The sequence below is a fragment of the Sus scrofa genome, chromosome 6 (assembly GCF_000003025.6).
Source record: "Sus scrofa isolate TJ Tabasco breed Duroc chromosome 6, Sscrofa11.1, whole genome shotgun sequence".
Classification (NCBI taxonomy): domain Eukaryota; kingdom Metazoa; phylum Chordata; class Mammalia; order Artiodactyla; family Suidae; genus Sus; species Sus scrofa.
The window spans coordinates 152,754,525-152,774,656 of NC_010448.4; the positions used below are offsets into that span (position 1 = coordinate 152,754,525).

General features: G+C 40.4%; 1 protein-coding gene across 17 annotated transcripts in view; it reads right to left on the reverse strand.

The window, feature by feature from the left end:
• Positions 399 to 20,132, reverse strand: part of FGGY (FGGY carbohydrate kinase domain containing) — a 458,257-nt gene continuing 438,523 nt past the window's right edge. For all 17 annotated transcript variants that reach the window (XM_021097811.1, XM_021097810.1, XM_021097801.1 and 14 more), the window contains 2 exons: positions 7,440 to 7,501; positions 399 to 625 (listed from right to left, as the gene is read on the reverse strand). In XM_021097811.1, coding sequence (XP_020953470.1) covers positions 544 to 625; positions 7,440 to 7,501 — 144 coding nt within the window. In that variant the 3' untranslated portion in view covers positions 399 to 543. The remainder of the gene's footprint in view (positions 626 to 7,439; positions 7,502 to 20,132) is intronic.

Sequence of the window (20,132 nt, forward strand, 5' to 3'; positions counted from 1 at the left end):
AAAGAGACAACATATAAATGAGAAAGAGACAACATATAAATGAGAAAGCAGATGGGATAAATATTCAAAAGTAAAAATTAGGAACATGGGTGTTCCCTGTATTGTTCCTATTCTTGCAACTTTTCTATAAGTGTGAGATTATTTACAAATAAAAAGTTAATAACAAGCTTTTAGCCACCTATAGAATAAACATTAGATGTCCTACCTGAAGTGATATAAGTTTTTGATGGCTGACACTGAATCAATCACCAAGGATAGTTTCTCCTGGATTGAATGATCCCCAAGGTTTAGTTCTGTAGGAGATCCTACGACTCTGTGAAACGTCTGTCTTCAAGATAGTGCCTGCGGAAACTACCAAGTAAATAATGGTGGTATTTTGAGATGGAAGACTCTAGGTCTGGTTGCACATATCTCAGTTTTCTTTATTAACAGACAATACAGAAATGATGAAATGATACCTAAGGGTCTTGAATATAAGATGAAATAAACAGAGGTCCCCAGTGCAATGACCTAAAACCTGGCATCAGCACCTGCAAGCTCTGTTCAGTCCCCTTTCATGATGGCTGCATACTCTTTCTGGTGCTCAACCAGTTTCAAAAATACTTGATATTTCTTGTCATAATATCTGTGGGAGAAAAATAAATACATTAAGTGATGTCAAAACTATTATGCAGCTTTCCTTGACATTTAGAAGAACAGGAATATATCTGCTATGGTTTTGCAGACACTTTCTATTTTTTGAATGCTTACAGCATCCTAAGCCACAGACCAGCATGTTCCACTCCCATTATCTTTAACCTCCATGGGTTAACCTACAAGCTCCATTTCAGGGGTAAAAATTTGAGATTGGCTCAAAGAGGCAAATCTAAAATAGTAACACTAAAAATCAGCAGAGCTAGAATTGAAACCCAAGTCTATCCAACTTCAAAGATTCTTCTATAATGTACTGAAAAGTTCAGGCTTAGCTTAGGACCTTTTACATTCCCGGCTTCACTAAGTATTTCTTTCCTTTTTCACTCAATGAATTTTATTACATTTATAGTTAGACAACTATCTTCATAACCCAATTTTATGGCATTTCCATCCCAAACTCCCAGTCCATCCTCCCACCCCCCAAACTGTCTCATTTGGAAACCATAAGTTTTCAAAGTCTGTGAGTCAGCATCTGTTCTGCAAAGTTCATTGAGTCCCTTTTTTTTTTTTTTTTTTTAGATTCCACATGTAAGTGATAGCATATGATGTTGGATCTCACTGTCTAACCTCACTTAGCATGATAATTTCTAGGTCCATCCATGTTGCTAAAAATGCTATTATTTCTTTCCTTTTAATGGCTGAGTAATATTCCATTGTGTATACGTACAACATCTTCTTTATCCAGTCCTCTGTCATTGGATATTTAGGTTGTTTCCATGTCTTGGCTCCTGTAAATAGTGCTGCAATGAACATTGGAGTACATGTGTCTTTTTGAGTCATAGTTTTCTCTGGACAGATGCCCAGGAGTGGGATTGCTGGATCAAATGGTAATTCTATTTTTAGTTTTCTGAGGAATCTCCATACTGTTTTCCACATTGGTTGCACCAATTTATATTCTCTCCAGCACTTATTGTTTGTAGACTTTTTGATGATGGCCATTCTTGGCCAGTGTAAGGTGGTACTTCATAGTAGTTTTGATTTGCATTTCTATAATAATTAGTGACATGGAACATCTTTTCATGTGGTCTTTGGCCATCTGTATGTCTTCTTTGGAGAACTGTCTGTTTAGATCTTCTGCCCAATTTTTGATTTTTTTTCTTTTTCTTTTTTGGTATTGAGCTATAGGAGGTATTTATAAATTTTGGAGATTAATCCCTTGTCAGTCACTTCATTTGCAAATATTTTCTCCCATTTGGTGGGTTGTCTTTTTGTTTTGTTTAGGGTTTTCTTTGCTGTGCAGAAACTTTTAAGTTTAATTAGGTCCCATTTGTTTATTTTTGTTTTTATTGTCATTACTCTAGGAGGTGGATCTAAAGATATTTCTGTGGTTTATGTCAGAGAGTGTTTGGCCAATGTTTTCTTTTAAGAGTTTTATAGTATCTGGTCTTATATTTAGGTCTTTCATCCATTTTGAGTTTACTTTGTGTTTGGTGTTAAGAAGTGTTCTAATTTCATTCTTTTACATGTAGCTGTCCAGTTTTCCCAGCACCAGTTATTGAAAGGACTGTTTTTTATCCATTGTATATTCTTGCCTCCTTTGTCAGATTAGTTGACTTTAGGTGCTTGGGTTTAATATTGGGCTTTCTATCTTGTTTCACTGATTTCTGTCTTTGTACCAGTACCATACCATTTTGACGACTATAGCTTTGTAGTAGAGTCTGAAGTCAGGAAGCCTGATTCTTCCAGCTCCATTTTTCATTCTCAGGATAGCTTTGGCTATTCTTGGTCTTCTGTGCTTCCAAACAAACTTTAAAATATTTTGTTTTGGTTCTGTGAAGAATGTCCTTGGTAATTTGATAAGGATTGCATTGAATCAGTAGATTGCCTTGGGTAGTATAGTCATTTTGATAATATTGATTCTTCCAGTTCAAGAGAATGGTATGTCTTTCCATCTGTTTGTGTCATCTTTGATTTCTATTAGCATCTTATAGTTTTCAGAGTACAGGACTTTTGTCTCTTTAGGTAGGTTTATTCCTAAGTATTTTATTCTTTTTGATGTGATGCTAAATAGGACTGTTTCCCTAAATTCTCTTTCAGATCTTTTGTTGTTAGTATATAGAAATGCAGTTGATTTCTGTGTATTAATTTGGTATCCTGCGACTTTGCCAAATTCATTGATGAGCTATATCAATTTTCTGGTAGAGTCTTTCAACTGCAAATAGTGATAGTTTTAGTTCTTCCTTTCCAATTTTTATTCCTTTTATTTCTTTTTCTTCTCTAACTGCCATGGCTAGGACTTCCAAAACTATGTTAAATAACAGTGGTGAGAGTGGACATTCTTGCCTTGTTACTGATCTTAGTGGAAATGCTTTCAATTTTTCACCACTGAGAATGATGTTAGCTGTGGATTTGTCCTGTATGGCTTTTACTACGTTGAGGTAAGTTCCCTCTGCTACCACCTTCTGGAGAGGTTTTTTTGTTTGTTTTGTTTTGTTTTAATCAGAAATAGGCATTGAATTTACTTTGTCAAAAGCTTTTTCTACATCTATTGAGAGGATCATATGGTTTTTATTCTTCACTTTGTTAATGTGGTGTATCACACTGACTGATTTGTGGATACTGAAGACTCCTTGCATCCCTGGGATAAATACCATTTGATCATGATGTACAATCCTTTTAATGTATTGTTGGACTTGGTTTTTCCTATGTATTTCACATATAACTACCTTCTCCCTCACCCCCTCCCAGTTTAATGACTGGTTTAAAGTCACAGCTGGACCAGATATGAAACTGAACATTTTAATCACCTTTCAGAAGTTCTACACATACATTTCCTTTTCAGACTGCTCTATCTGGGGGTAAACCCTCATGAAAACGTGACTCATGTCTTTCCTATAGCTGTGCCCTGCCTTACAGGCATCCTGCAGAGGACCCTGCTCTCCTGTGTACTTCAGCTGACTCTTCTGGTGAGACCTGTTAGAACTGGTTTTGGTCGTGAGTCACACGGCAGAGCAGCTCAACCTGGCCTGGCATCACAATCTTGAAAAGGACTATAGTAGCTATGACAGACTATGCTTGCAGATTGCAACTTGGTTCTTACTCCTCTTGGTTAGGAGAGCTGACGGGGGTAAGGGGTTGATATTTAGCATGTCTTGGTAGATGCTAGGGTGCTCCAAAAAGAAGTCCTCATGAAGGAGCTTCGGGGCCAGCTTGTGAATTGGGGGAGAGAATGTGTAAGAGGAACTGTGGATACACACAGGGGCATCTACCTGTAACATGCAGAGATAAAGGATTCACAGGAGCCTCCCAACCCAGCATTTATACCTTAAGAATTCTGGTACCTTAAGAGCTGTGATGGGGCCAAACACAGAGTTAAGAGGGGGACTCTGAAGCCGGTGTTTGAATCTCAACTCAGCCCCATGACAAGCTGTGTGACCATATATATTTAAATTAATTTCCTTGTTCCTAAATTTCCTTATCTATAAATGGAATGATTAACTGCCTCAATGGAGCTTTTATGTGAATTAAAGTAAGGTGATATTTGAAAAGCAGTTAGTTTCTGACTCATAGTAAGTGTTATCAATGCTAGATATGGTTACAACTTTAAAAAGACCAATATTCTGATATTATCATCAGTCTCTCTGTATGTAGGTTCTACCAAAATCTACTCTATGAGCCTCTAAAGTTATTAAATCACAGAACAATTTGGGGGACAGCAGTTTTCTTCTTTCTAGTGCTACTCTCTGATAATTTAACATCAAGCAGTTTTTGCACTATATGCGATGCATTTTCTGACTTTAGGAAACTTCTGGAAGGGATCTTGCGTCAGTACTCCTTCTCACGAATTTGAAGATTTCCAATTTTAAGACTGACAACTTTGCAGCAACTTTCTTCATTGGCCTTATTCTTAGTGCAGTGGGAAAATCACCGGCTCTCTGGGCAGAGAAGCCTAGGAGGCTTCAAGCAACTTCTTTAAATGGTCTGAGTCTCAGTTTCCCTGCTGTAAGAGGGCCGATAATAGTAACTACATGAGAGTTCCCATCGTGGCTCAGTGGTGACAAACCCAATGAGTATCCATGAGGACATGGGTTCGATCCCTGGCCTCGCTCAGTGGGTTAAGGATCCAATGTTGCCATGAGCTGTGGCGTAGGTTGGCAGCTAAAGCCCCGATTCAACCCCTAGCCTGGGAACTTCCATATGCCTCAGGTGCGGCCCTAAAAAGAGAAGAAGAAAAAAAAAAAAGTACCTACATCATAGAGTGACTGAATTTTAAACATGAAAATCAACATGAAATACTTTGCAGGCTGTCAAGTGTTTATGAATGTGAGCTAATGTTCTTACATCCTTCTGTTATCCTGGAATGTTAGATGATGAATAGACTATACTTTTCCTTTTGTGTGCATGGGAAGCTGAGGTCCAAGGTACTTCTTTCCCTATGCTTTTTGTTTTTCAATTTTTTAAGTTGTGGTAAAATATGCAGTTTACCATTTTAGCCACTTTTTAGTGTACAACCCAGTGGCACTAGGTACATTCACATTACCATGTGCAGTCCTCACCACCATCCACCCACAGAACTCTTTTCATCTCGCAAAAGTAAAACTCTATCTATTAAACAATAGCTACCCATTCTCCCCTCTCCCCCCCATCCCCTGGAAATCACCATGCTACTTTCTGTCTCTATGAATCTGACTATTCAAAGAACCTTACAGAAGTGGAATCAGGTAATATTTGTCATTTTGTGACTAGCTCTTTTCACCAACATAACGTCCTCAAGGTTCATCCATACTGTAGCATATTTCATTAGACCCTTCCTTTCTAAGGCTTAATAATATTCTATCGTATGTATTATATACCCCTTTTTCTCTATCTTAATAAGACATATGGTTGCTTCCATGTTCTAGCTACTGTGTATAATGCTGCTATGAACATAGGTATATAAATATCTCTTTGAGACCCTGATTTCAGTTCTTTGGGCACATACTCAGAAGTGCAATTTCTGGGTTATATGGTGGTTTATCTTTATTGTTTAAGGAACCACCATATTATTTTCTACAATGGCCACACCATTGTCCATCTCCACCAACAGTATGCAAGGGGTGCGATTCTTCTACATTCTTGTCAACACTTGTTATTTTATTTTATTTTTTTGACGGTAGCCACCCTAATGGGTGTAAACTGTTATCTCACTGCAGTTTTGACTTGAATTTCCCCTATGTTTAGTGATGGTGAATATCTTTTCACGTGTTTATTGGCCATGTATATATCATTTTTGGAGAAATGTCTATTCAAGTCCTTTGCCCATTTTTGATTTAGGTTGTTTGTTTTTTGGTTGTTGAGTTTGGAGAGTACTCTGCATATGGATATTAATACTTTATCAGCTGTATGATATAAAAATGTTTTTTCCTGTTCTTAGGTCTGTGTGGCACAGATAACTGTGTGGTACAGATAACTAACGTGATTTGAGTCAAGGAGATATGAGAGTAGTTCAGCAAACTGGCTCTCTTTCCCCTTGCAAATCTTCCAGTCGCCTGCAGATGGTGCTAGAGCATCGTGTGTGCCTCCCTCAAAGAGGAGGGCTCCCAGCTGACAGCAAGAAGCCAAGGATTCTTTTCCAAAGAATACGTGGGTTTACACAAAGGACTTAAAAACAGACTTCCTTCAAAAGTCTTTGGAAGGTCAGTAAAGAGATGGAGAAGAATAATCTGTTTCTAATTTCAACAAGAGAGGGATGCTGCTGGCCCAGGGCCTCCACTGTCATGGGGAACTCAGAACTCTCAAGGTTCCTGCATTGAGCTCCCCCATGTAGGGACTTGCTCCACAGACCCTGGTATTTACAGGATGGTTTATATGCAGCTCCATTTTCAGACCCTTTTTTAAGAAAATGAAAAGACACTAGATGGTTTTTTCCGTGTATAGTTCCATTCTGTTAAATGTTGATAGTGCTTGAGTAGGATCAGTGCCTTTGACTGTCCATTACATAAGGTAGAATTTGCTTTTATGACTTAATCTCAAATGCTTTCCTAAAATGATAAATGCCGCTTGTTCCTTCCTCTCTAAGCTCACTACCAGTGATTCAGTATAGGTCTTTTTCATCTCTCATTTGGATTACTGAAAAGCTTTCCATCTCTAACTTAGGTCTCTCTGCTTCTACCCTTAGCCCTCTAATGCATCTTCTAAAAGGATCTTTCTAATATCCACAACAGAGTAGGTTCCACCACTGCCTAAAATTCAGTATCTCCATTCTGCACTAGGATGAAGTATGAGGTCCTTAGCACAGCCTCAAAACTCTGTATGAAAGGACCCCCTTTGTTCCTGCCAAATCCAGTTTCACTTCCTGCCATCCCCCATCTCATACTTTGTATTTCAGAATTATAAGTTGTTTAGAGTTACCTGAATATACCATGCTGGTTCCATCTTTATAATTCTGCATATGTTATAATTTTCTCTACTGACAATATTCTCCCCTGTCTTGCCCTGACAAGAACAGATGCGCAGTTGCCAAGGGGGAGGGGGCTGGTGATATACATATTTATGACTGAGTCACTGCTGTACAGCAGATATGGGCACAACATTGTATATCAACCATGATAATAAAACATTTTAAAGTTTGTATCTGATCTCCAGGTCTGGCCCTACCTAGCTCTGTAATCCTAGGGAACTGAAAGTGACTTTACCTCTCTGAACTTAATCACCTACTTAATGAGAGGCCTGGATTGCTGAACCCTGAGATTTATTCCAGCTCTAGAGTTGCATGTGTTTGCTGTCCTCCTTCCTCTGCATTGTGCATGGAAAATGTATTAACTTACCTTTTATCCTCACATCTAGGAAACACAACTTTCCCAACTTTGCTCATTCTTGCCATTGCCTCCTGTCAAATGGAAAACAGAACACAGAGAGCTAAGTTGGAAAATTAAAACCAAAGGGAGGCTTGTCACAAGCAAGAACATTCAAATGAGAATTTACTTCCCTTTAAGAAATTCAGTGGGTCCATTTTTTTTTCCAACTTATTTTCTTTGGTGATAAGATTAAAAACCAGTGAACATTAAAAGTTGCATCTATGGGAGTTCCTATTGTGGCTCAGAGAAACAAATATGACTAGTATCCATGAGGATGCAGGTTCAATCCCTGGCCTTACTCAGTTCGATCCCTGGCCTCATTCAGGATCTGGCGTTGCTGTGAGCTGTGGTGTAGGCTGCAGATGTGGCTTGGATTTGGTGTTGTTGTAGCTGTGGTGTAGGCTGGCGGCTACATCTCTGATTCAACCCTAGCCTGGGAACCTCTATATGCCACGGGTGCAGCCCTAAAAATCCAAAAAAAAAAAAGAACATAAAAGTTACATCTATGACCACATGGACTGGGCTTAATAAATGGATGAATATTAAAACCTCTGGGACATAAACAACAAGGAAAGCCAAGCACTTTTGCTATGGCTTGTAGGGGGCGGTGGGAGAGAATGACTTCCCCTTTGCATTGCCCGGACATGAGGGCTTAAGAGGGCAACATAATCAGCCTCTGAACACGGTGTCAAGTTAACTCATGACAACAGCACCTAACGGTAGCCACTTGGTACCTGTACTGTAGGACAAAGAATTTCATACCTCTTCATTTCACTTTTAGTTTTTGTCTAGCAGTCTCTGCTGCTGTGTGTATAGAGATGAGACCTCTGGTCTGAGCCTAACTGACCAGACTTCAGGACATTGCTAACTTTACAATGGGTCAATCAGGCCCTTGGCAAGTTGTGGGGTCTTGGGCACACATGGTTGGGAGTGAAGAGCAGTGAAATTAATCACAGGTTGTGTTGGCTCCATTATATGGATGGAAAAGTCAGGTTACCTTGGGTGGTCTCCCAATGCTGCTAAATATATGGGAAAGTTAGGAGGGGAGGAAGTGAACCCAAACTTTGGATTCTGAAGACTTGACTGGGGAGACTGCAAGCAACAGCATGACAAAGCTGCTCAGAAGAGGTTCTGTCTTAGGAGCTATTATTGTTAAGAAAGTGGTCACCCTGGGGTCACACATATACAACTTCTTATTTATTAATTACTCACTAGGTGCCAGACATTATGCTAGGGATACACATTTGCATAAGATATATTCTTTGTCCTGGAGAAACTCATATACTAGCGGAGAAAGAAAGAATATAAAAAGTTGACTACTGGGAGTTCCCATCGTGGCTCAGAGGAAATAAATCTGGCTAGCATCCATGAGGAGGCAGGTTCAATCCCTGGCCTCGCTCAGTGGGTTAAGGATCCAGTGTTGCCAGGAGCTGTGGTGTAGGTCACAGATGCGACTCGGATCTAGTGTTACTGTGGCTATGGCACAGGCTGGCGGCTACAGCTCTGATTCAACCCCTAGCCTGGGGATCTCCAAATGCTGGGGGTATGGCCCCCCCAAAAATTAAAAATAATAAAAAAAAGCTGACCACCACACAGCATGTGAAAGCCTCTGGGTATCTTCAAGTCATATGTAACTGTCTCCTTGCCCATCCTTGCCACCTTGTGATTTACATATATAATTATAGCATTATATAAACATGTATTTATTATTATTTTCTTTTTAGGGCTTCACCTACATCATATGGAAGTTCCCAGGTTGGGGTCAAATGGAGCTGCAGCTGCAGGCCTACACCACAGCATAGCAATGACAGAGGCTAGCTGCATCTGTGAACTACATTGCAGCTCATGGCAATGATGGATCCTTAATCCACTGAGTGAGGCCAGGAATTGAACCCACATCCTCACGGAGACTATATCAGGTTCTTAACCTGCTGAGCCATAAGGGGAATTCCTAAATACTATATTTATTATTTATCGCTAATTCCCTTCTGACAAGCCATGTACTGGTTTGTATGTTCCTCTCTGCCTGTCCACTTCTTATTTTAACCAGAATGTAAGTACACAGGCTGGGAGCTTGGTCCATTTGCTGCTTAATCTCAGTACCTAGAATATTCATAAAACATACTGAGTCCCTTCTATGTGCCAAGTACAGCATTCAATAATAATACAGAGACAAAGAATGAATGGGTCCCTTCACCAAGGAGCTCACCACAGAATGGAAAAGACATTTACTGTGATTAAAATGGAGTGTGATAAATACTATGCTAGAAGCAGATAAAACTTCTTTGCAATCATTAGTCAAGGATTGATAAACTTGACACATTTTCACTTGCTAACCACAGACATATTTCCAGTCTGGTTAGGATATTTTACCCACTCTTCCCCAAAGATGCCATGGACATTGTGAACTAGATATCCAGTTTCCTAGACCCAGTGGCTTTCAAAGCTTTGTCTGGGAGATCAGAGATGCAGAGAGTAGCAAGCAGATTGACAGTGGAAAGAAATGGCAGCTTATGAAAGAGGAGATTTTTTTAAATTCATGAAAAATTAGAATTCCCATCATGGCTCAGCAGAAATGTGACTAGCATCCATCAGGACACAGGTTTGATCCCTGGCATTGCTCAGTGGGTTAAGGATCTGGTGTTCCTGTGGGCTGTGGTGTAGGTTGCTGACACAGCTTGGATCTGGCATTGCTGTGGCTGTGGTAAAGGCTGCAGCTACAGCTCTGATGTGACCCCTAGCCTGGGAACCTCCATATGCCATGGGGGCGGCCCTAAAGAGACACACACACACACACACACACACACACACACACACACACAAATCATGAAAAACTGTTGAAAAGGAAAATCAAGGTGAAAGAATAAAACCAACAAAGGGTGGTCTGGGTCATTTTGTAAAAGAGCAAACAGTCAAACACACCTTAGTGTAGTCACTGCCAGTCCACTTAAGAAGATTTTAAGAGCTCTGCTCACCCAACATGGTGTTGGAACATTTTCCTTCATAAACTAACTTCCGATTCCCAAAAGCAAGCCTCCGTCTTGCTAAGATGGTCTCACCCAAACCTGTCACCAACTTTGTCACTGGTTCTCTTATTCTGTGCTTGTTTCTTGCTTCATAGAGGGGTTCTGCTCTGCCTGCTTAGGGAGGACCTCACCTCCTCTTGCCTCCTCTGAATCTTGAAAATACCCTTCGGGAATACTCCTCAAGGTTGTGCTTGGGTCTTGGACTTGAACTGACATTCTAGGACCACCTTCATGGGTGGGATCCAGGAAACTTATATTCTAGAAGGAGCTCCATAAATGTCACTTCCTTCCTATTGTAACAGATGTGTGGACCAATGACAGGTAGCAGGGAATTCTTTTCTTTGTGTTCCCTTTGCTTATTTTTAAAATAAATTATTGAGGAATACCAGCAATAAAGATTTTAAAGGTTTAAGAAGAGGTTATTTTGTTTCTCAGGAAAGTACAGATTTAAATGTTAAACTTAGCTTAGGTGTCGATTCCACAAAAGATTTTTCCTGACTCATCCCCCACTGCCTGCCTCCCACCTAGAATGAGTTATTTGCTAACCAAGCAACTTGTCCTTCCATCCATCACAGCATTTATCACATGGCACCACAATTTTTTTGTTAGCACATCAGCCGCTCCAACTACACTGAGCTCCTCGAGGCAGGAACTGTTATAATTATTTCCATTGCCAAACTCAGCATCTGGCGTATGGTAAGCACTCAGTGAATGTCTATGGGATGAATGAACTTAAGGATCATACACGTGAAAGAATGCTAAAATGAAAGTTTTGGCTGAGATCTAAAGATGACAGATATAAGATACCAAAGTGAGTTGGAAATAGACCACCCTGAAGAATTTGTAAAAAGAGTAGTGGAGGATCCATTAACTCTTAAACCTTTCATCTACATGGAAGGTCAGAAAAAGATGGATTTTTAGGAAGAGCTGTGTGTTTATCAAGCCTCAGAACTCTTTGCAAGGGATTATATGAGGAGTCTTCCCTTCACGAATCAAGAGAGCATGGCTTCCCTGAGACGCACAGGGATCTGGATAGACTGAGTCTCCTGTCTGTAGAAGCAGCTCTGGCTTCAGTGTAGACGTGAAGGATTGTGATCAGCCAGCACTGCCAGAGTCTATCTGACTTAAAAGGCATGACTGTTTCCCATGAATGCAAGGTTGCCCACAGGTGAGAGTGCATCATGGGTTGTCTTAGATCCCATCCAAGATGCCCACCTAGGGAGGCAGAGGGAGTCTACAAAAAGAAGCCTGAGACAACCTATGGGATTTCTAAGGAATTAAAAAAGTAAGCAATTTACTAGACTAAAAGGTGTGGACCAGGACAAGATAAACTTAAGTGAGAGGTGTCCATAAGTGGAAAAGTCTCAAAAAAGAAAGAAAGAAACTATGCTATGACAGAGTCTAGCTGTAAACACATAACTAAGAGGTCCTGGTCTAAACTAAGAGGGCATGAAGTCCATTTATGGCAGCGCTGATCAAGATAAGAACTTTCCGAAAAGATACATGTTCATTGCAGCACTATATACAATAGCCAAGACATGGAAGTAACCTAAATGTCCATTGACAGAGGCGTGGATAAAGAAGATGTGGTACACATACATGATGGAATATTACTCCGCCATTAAAAGGAAAGAAAGAATGGCATTTGCAGCAACATGGATGGACCCAGAAATTATCATGCTAAGTGAAGTTAGTCAGACAGTGAGACACCAACATCATATGCTATCACTTTCATGGGGAATCTAAAAAAGGACACAGTGAACTTCTTTGCAGAACAGATGCTGACTCACAGACTTTGAAAAACTTATGGTTTCCAAATAAGACAGGTTGGGGGTGGGGAGATGTGTTGGGGATTTGGGATAGAAATGTTATAAAATTGGGTTGTACAACTATAAATGTAATAAAATTCATTAAAAAAAGAACTTTCCTACACTGCTAAGCTCTCTTCCCTCACACCCTCCAACCACATCAGAAGAACAAGAAGAAAGCTAATATACTGGAGAGAAAGTGAATGAGGAAAAAAGAAGAATCTGATCACAGCCATCTCCTTCCTGACATGTACAGATAGCATCCTTGGCTCAAGGAGTAAGGAGTTGTCTTATCTTTAGATGAGAAGTGATGACTATTATATATTTCTTGATACTCTAATGTCTGGATTTTGGTTAGGTATCACAACTTAAAGGGACCATAAAACTTGTATTATCTAAGTGGCTTTCTACTTATCTAAGAAAGTAACAGAATTATCAGAATTTTTAACCAGGGCAGAGAAAATGGACAGTGTATGTGAAAAATACAGTTGTTTCTCACAGACTCACAGACATAGAAGACAAACTTATAGTTACCAAAGGGGAAGGGAGGGAGGGATAAATTAGGAATTTGGCACTAGCTGATATGACTACTACATATAAAATAATAAACAAAAGGTCCTACTCTAGCACCAGGAACTATAACCAATATCTTGTAATAAACCATAATGGAAAAGAATATGAAAAAGGTTATGTATGTGTATGTACATACACACACACACATCCATATATAACCTAATATATGATGTATATAACTGAATCAGTTTGCTGAACACCAGAAACAGTAAATCAACTATATGTCAACAAATAAATAAGTAGAGCAAAACAACACAAACACAGTTGTTTTTCATTTCTACCTCAAAAACTGTGTTTGTGCTAAACCCAAGAAACACATGCATAGTAAACACTGGATGAAAATATATAAAATACTAACAGGTTCAAGAGCATGGGTGATGATTTTTCTCTTGCGAACTTGCTTTTCTGTATGTCTTCTTAACTTTCTAGAGTGGCATGTAGGGATTTGATCATTTTAAAGAAAATAAAACTATACTGCACTCTTAAAAAAAAAAAGTTATGCTTCTACAAGCAGCCAGAATGACTTGTGCTCACTTTTGTCTCTCTTGGGAGGCAGGGCTCATTAAGGGTATTTGACACAATGTGGAGAATGCCCAGAGAATCAGTGCTGTCATCAGAAATAGCACTGCTGAGTTTTCCCATTTCTCCAAATAATTAACATAAAACTGAAACCTCATGAACCCACGGGCTGCAGTAAATCTGGAAATTACCACAGCATAACAATATGAATTTATTATGGAAATGCTGACAGTGCTAAATATAGTCACCTCCACAATATATTTCTGTTAAAAGAGTGTATTTGAAGTTGGCCTCAAAATTCATACTTTTTGTCAGCAGGCTGGAGCCGGACAATCTGGATTTGCGGCACGCTACCCTCTTTGTTTGGGAGTCTAGACAGCACAACGAATACAGGGGCTCTTCTCTTTCCTTTTTGCCCACACAATGAAAGCTTTTGAAAACAAAATATTTGGTAAAATTGCATTTTAATCACTTCTTTTCTTTCTCTCTATAAGGCCGAGCTATAAATAAACCATGAAAGTTCACATTTGATCGTCACTTCTGAAAGCAAGTGCAAGGGTTTCTGTAGGGAAAAAATAGGAGCCCTGTACCAAGGCCATGAAAGACCGCATTCATGGGAGCTGACCCTTCGCTGGTGTGTCAAGGCTGAGATACCCGTCTGCACAGGCTGCTCACCACTTCCCTGGGAGCAGAGCCGGCCGTCATCAGGCTGTGTGGGCACAGGGAACTCCCAGTTCTCACGGGTTACGGCCTGGCTTGGGAGCCAGCCAAGGGCTTCCGGCTACACTGAGTGAGCTACCCAGGGAAGTTAGGTTTAAGAAAGGTAGGGGCTCTTCAGCCCCCTTGCAGAAGATGGGGATTCCATGAGTGGCAGACACACAAACGCGGGAAATCTGGGAAGCATGGGACCTGATACCTTTTCCCCTGCGCAGGGGAAGGGGAACAACGGCCTTAAGACTTGGGAAGGTTGGAGTTCCCATTGTTGCTCAGTGGGTTAAGAACCCAACTAGTATCTATGAGGATGTGGGTTTGATCCCTGGCCTTGTTCAGTGGGTTAAGGATCCGGCGTTGCCCAAGTTGCTATATAGGTCACAGATGTGGCTCGGATCTGGCATTGCTGTGGCTGTGGTTGTAGGTCTCAGCTACAGCTCTAATCTGACCCCTAGGCCAGGAACTTCCATATGCCTTAGGTGTGGTCCTAAAAAAAAAAAAAAAAAAAAAAAAAAAAAAAAAAGACTTTGGGAAGGCTATAGGTAGTCTAGAGCCAGGAATCAAAGGACACTGCAAACTTGGCAGTGTGCAGCGTCATGGTCTATCAGGAAGAATAACCAGAACCTGGCCTGGGGAGAGCTATTCCATGAACTCCCTGAAGGTAGTAAGCATGCCAGTGTAGGTCTCATGCCCAACATGGTCCTATCACTTACAGGGGCTTGGTTAATGTTTGCTGAGCTGCTGAATGAAAGGGTGATGACTTTCATGACAGAGGTTATGGAAGATCATCGAATGGTGTTTCTAAAATGGTAAACATTCACTCCAGGGAGTGCTGAAGTGGTTGGTTAGGATTCCAGAAAAACATACTGGAAGTGCCGTTTATAAGACGTGTAGTCTAAAGAAATGAATTCAACTTTACCAGCACTTAATACGCAGATTGTCACCAGCACCACCCGTTGGTCCCTCATCAGACAGTCATGAGTGAGTAAGACACGTGAAATCTCCCAAGGTAAGAGTGAGAGCCTTACATCATGGGGGCATGACAGCATGCCCTCCAGTCTATGTCCCCAGCTTCCAGGGGTTTGCTACCCATCGTCATCTACATGTTCCAGGGTGGGAGTGTATAGGGGCTATCTAATTTTATTTAAACAAACTCTCACAAAATGGGCAAGCAACTGAGAAAGACTTGGCCAAAGGACTAAAGGCAATGGTCACGGTGCAGATTCAAGTAAACAAAAAGGAAAAATGATGACACTTTTCCCTGGTATTAGCTTTTCACAGTATAAGGTAAAAACAAAGACGGCTTAGACTATGACAAGAATTGAGACAAAAATTAAAATGATCAAGAATACTGTTTGAGATATAAATACAGTGGCACATACAAAATCATTTAGAAATAATAAAAAAAATCATTCAAAACTCACCTGGCCTTAGATTGTGGATCTTTAGACACTGTCTAATGTTAGTATAATAACATCATGATGAGCAAATATTTGAAATCTTTTATTTCAGCTATATTTATAATATAGATAACCTATAAGCCCAATAAAACATGTGTATGCCTCTTCATAAATACATTTCCACATATTGAGGATGCAAGCTCAAAATTTTTATAACTGATGGGGTATGATCAGAAAAACAAAGCATTCATTGTCCCAGCAGCCAATTCCGTGGCAGTTGCTAGGTTACCGGTTCAAGCCAACATTTCCCAGGTGCTTGCTCTGTGCTGTGCGCTGCACTAATCGCTTTATGGACGTGACTCTTGAAATTCTCAAAACGACTTTATGACACAGATATCATCACCTCTTCCCCCTTCATGGACCAAGAAGTGAACTGAGAGAGTATAAAGAATTTGCCCAAGGTCAAAAATGCAGAAAAGCCAGAATTTAGAGCCCCTTCTGACTCCAGGCCTTTGCTTAGCCCTGCGCTCAGACCCTACACACTTCCCCCCTACAATGCAAAAAGCCTGATGCTTGCGTCCTCTGGGCTTGAGTTCAAATCCCACTTCTGCTGCTCATTAGCTGTGTGATCTCCTTGGCTAAGAATGAGCGTGTGCTTGTGCCTGAGAAGCACCAATCCTGTACACTGCACCTTTTTTCAGAGATGCTGACACACAGCTCTGAAATACATGAATCTGCCTTCTTGAGGAACTCTGACTCATTTTACTGGAACAACAAGTTCACATGATAATGTGTGGGCTGAGGCACATGACCCTTTCAAAGAAAAACAAAGTAGGGCAACGTGATTTTCCCCCAACAAGCATGAAGAAATGGCTAGTTGTTCTTCTATTTGTTTTGTTTTGTTTTGATTTTTGATACAGTCATCTTTTGACCGGCACCTGGTCTTCTGCCTGACCTCCATGCACTGGAAACAACCATGTCAGTTTAGAAGCGGGATGTGGAGGGACGGAAAGAGTGAGGTAGGTCTTCATCACCAATTGTGACATGAAGACTCACACCTCCTTTATAACCTTAAACACATGGTATCAATCCATCAACCTACATAGCTCCCTACATGTCCTCCCCGCCACACATCTTGTTTAATGAGGTTGATTACACAGGTACACACATTTCTCAAAATTCATCAAGCTGTACACTTAAGATCTGTGAATTTCACTTTACGTACACTATACCGATTTAAAAAGCATAAAAGAAAAAAATGCTGTATGTGTTATTAAGTGTATGTGTTAGTATATTTATATTTCATTTAATTTTTTATTATGTAATACCTACCAAATGGAAATAAAAATTTTCAAATGCCTCGTTCTCCAATATTGACTCTTAAAATTCACCTCAGATTGGTCTCTTGATCATAAAGGAGGGGTAGGGGCCTGGAGCTCTCTAGTTTTGCAGGAATTGGAGATGACAGTGGAAAGATATCGGGTTTTAGAGATAAATAAGCTTGGGATAGATGCTGAGTCCTGCTACTTACCAGATACGTGAACGAAGCCTCAGTTTTCCCACCTATGAAGTGGGAATAATAATATCTACTCACAGCATTGTTGAAAATTTGAGTACCCCACTCTCTGAACAATATCTCCTAACTGGTACCCTAGCAACAGTCAAGGCCAGTCAAAGTGATTCTTTAGAAAGACAGAAAATAGAGTGCAGTGATTAAAAATGATAGACTCTGGAGTTCCCGTTGTGGCTCAGTGTTTAACAAATCTGACTAGGAACCATGAGGTTGCGGGTTCGATCCCTGGCCTTGCAGAGTGGGTTAAGGATCTGGAATTACCGGGAGCTGTGGTGTAGTTTGCAGACACGGCTTGTGGTGGCTCTGGTGCAGGCCGGTGGCTACAGCTCCGATTAGACCCCTAGCCTAGGAACTTCCATATGCCGCCTGTGCGGCCCTAGAAAAGACAAAAAAAAAAAAAAAAAAAAAAAAAAAAAAAAAAAGAAAAAGAAAAAAGATAGACTCTGATTGTAGCAGACTACCAGAGTAGTCTGAAATCAGGCTTTACCACTCATGATAATGCATTATCATGACCAAATCACTTTTTCATTTGTTTGTTTCCTTGTCTAAAAATGAGGATAAGAACAGTATGCCGCTATTAGGACTGTTTTGTGAGCCATGTGGGTTATTTCAGGCAAAGCACTGAGACCACTGCCAGCACATGGTAAAGGTTCCAGAAACTTTTTAAAATTTATTATTCGATTAGCATGCAAGCTCCATGCGGCCAGGGGCTTTTATTTGAGTCATTCATTGCACCAGAAACCGCGCCTGGCCAGAATAGGCAATCTTTAAGTATTTGTTGGAAGGATCAACAAATGAGGTAAATTGGATTTTGTTTCTGTGAGCTATTTTTACCCACAATATTTCTGGCGCCAAATGTTTGGGTTCCTCCCACCAATCAATTCTCCAACTCTCCAGATACCAAGTGGTGTTCAACAATTCAGCTCTGACACTCATTACCCAGAGTTTAGTGTCAGACTCCAGAGGGTAAGGACTCAGTCCTACAAGACTGCCCTCACTTCAAATGCCAGTTACATGCCTCCTGTACTTCTGCCTGACCAGCTATAAACTGGGGGCTCCCATGATCATCCCTCCCACTTCAGGTTTTCTGGAATGGCTCACAGAACTCAGGAAGACAGTTTACTTGCTATGCCCCATTTATTATCAAGAATATAACTCTGGAACAAATGGAAGAGATGCACAGGGCAAGGAGTGATGGGGGTGGGGACAGAGCTTCCGTGCTCTCTCTGGGACATATCAACTGAAGCTGCCCAAACCCTGCTGTTTAGGGGGCTTTATGGGGGTTTCATTATATAGGTATAATAAACTCACCATTGGTGATGAGCTGAGTCTCCAGCCCCCTCCCCTCCTTGGAGGTCAGGGAGTGGGGCTGAAAATTCCAGCCCTCTAATCATAACTGAGTCTTTCTGGTGATCCGCCCCTGTGTTGATGCTTCTTAGTATACATCTTATTAGTATACAAAAGACACACTTCACTCCAGAGTCCCAGGGTTTAGGAGCTGAGTGCCAGGAATCAAGCACAGAGATCAAATATTTATTTTTTTTATATCATAGTCTCTCACTGTGGTTTAACACTTCTCATTCCTAAAGACTGTAATAGACCCCCACTGCTCTTTTTTTTCTTTTTTCTTTTTATGGGAGCAAATGTGGCAGCACATAGAAGATCCCGGGCTAGGGGTCAAATTGGAGCTGCAGCTGCCAGCCTACTCCACAGTCACAACAATACCAGATGGGAGCCGCATAGCAACCTACACCCAGCTTGTGGCAACACTAGATCCTTAACCCACTGAGTGAGGCCAGGGATCGAACCCACATTCTCACTGAGAAAACACTGGGCCCTTAACCTGCTGAGCCACAATGGGAACTTCCCCATTGTTTTCCTTTTTAATTTTATTTTTATTAGAGCATAGTTGCAATAGAGCAATATATATATAACACACATATATAGCATATATATAGCATATATATGTGTGTTATATATATAGCATATATAGCATAGTTGCATAGCATAGAGCAATATATATATAACACACATATATATACATTCTTTTTCTCATACTATCTTCCATCATGTTCTATCCCAAGAGATTGGATAGAGCTCCCTGTGCTGTATAGTAGGACCTCATTGTTTATCCATTCTAAACATATAAAATGGAATACTACTCAGCCATAAAAAAGAACAAAATAATGCTATTTGCAGCAACATGGCTGTAACTAGAGATTCTTGTACTAAGTGAAGTGAATTAGAAAGAGAAAGACAAATACCATATAACATCACTTATATGTAGAATCTAAAATATGGCACAAATGAACCTATCTACAGAAGAGAAACAGACCACATTGCTTTTTGGATAAAATTCAGATTTCCTCAGATGGCCTAGATAGAACTTTAAGGTCATACTTGTGCAGACATCTTCGACCTCACCTCATATCTTGCTCACTGTGCTCGCCATTCTGGAAATGCAATAGCTATGGTGCTGCTGATTCAACGTGGCAAGTTTGCTCCCACCCAGGGCCTTCATGTCTGTTTCAGGAATGCTCTTCTGGATCTGAGACTGGCTTTTTCCTATGATTTAGGTCTTCTTCAAATATAATCTCAAACAGAATGCCTTCGGTCACTTTTGGCTGAAACAGCCTACCTCTCCCAAACCCATCTATCACGTGATCTCATTTTCTTGTCTTCATAAACCCTTCACAGCATTTAGCATGGCCTGAAATTATATTTTAATGTATCTTCATCCTCCTTTTCTGTTTACTTCTTCCTTTGGCCCTCATCTCAAATCATCCCTTGTGAACCTAAGCTCTGTGAAGCCAAGTTTCTTGTCTTTCTTATTCATCGGTGTATACCTTGCTTTTGGCAGGACATTAGCTAAAGGTTAGTTGAAAGTATACATTTAAATGTAAATGTCTATTTTGGTGAGGCACGGTGTATATCAGAATCATTTGATGTGCACAAACACTCTGTAATGTAGGTCTTATTATCTAAATTCATACTGAGGATATAGAGGCTCAGAGAGGTTAGAGTCCCTAAGTTAGTAAATGGCTTAGCTAGGA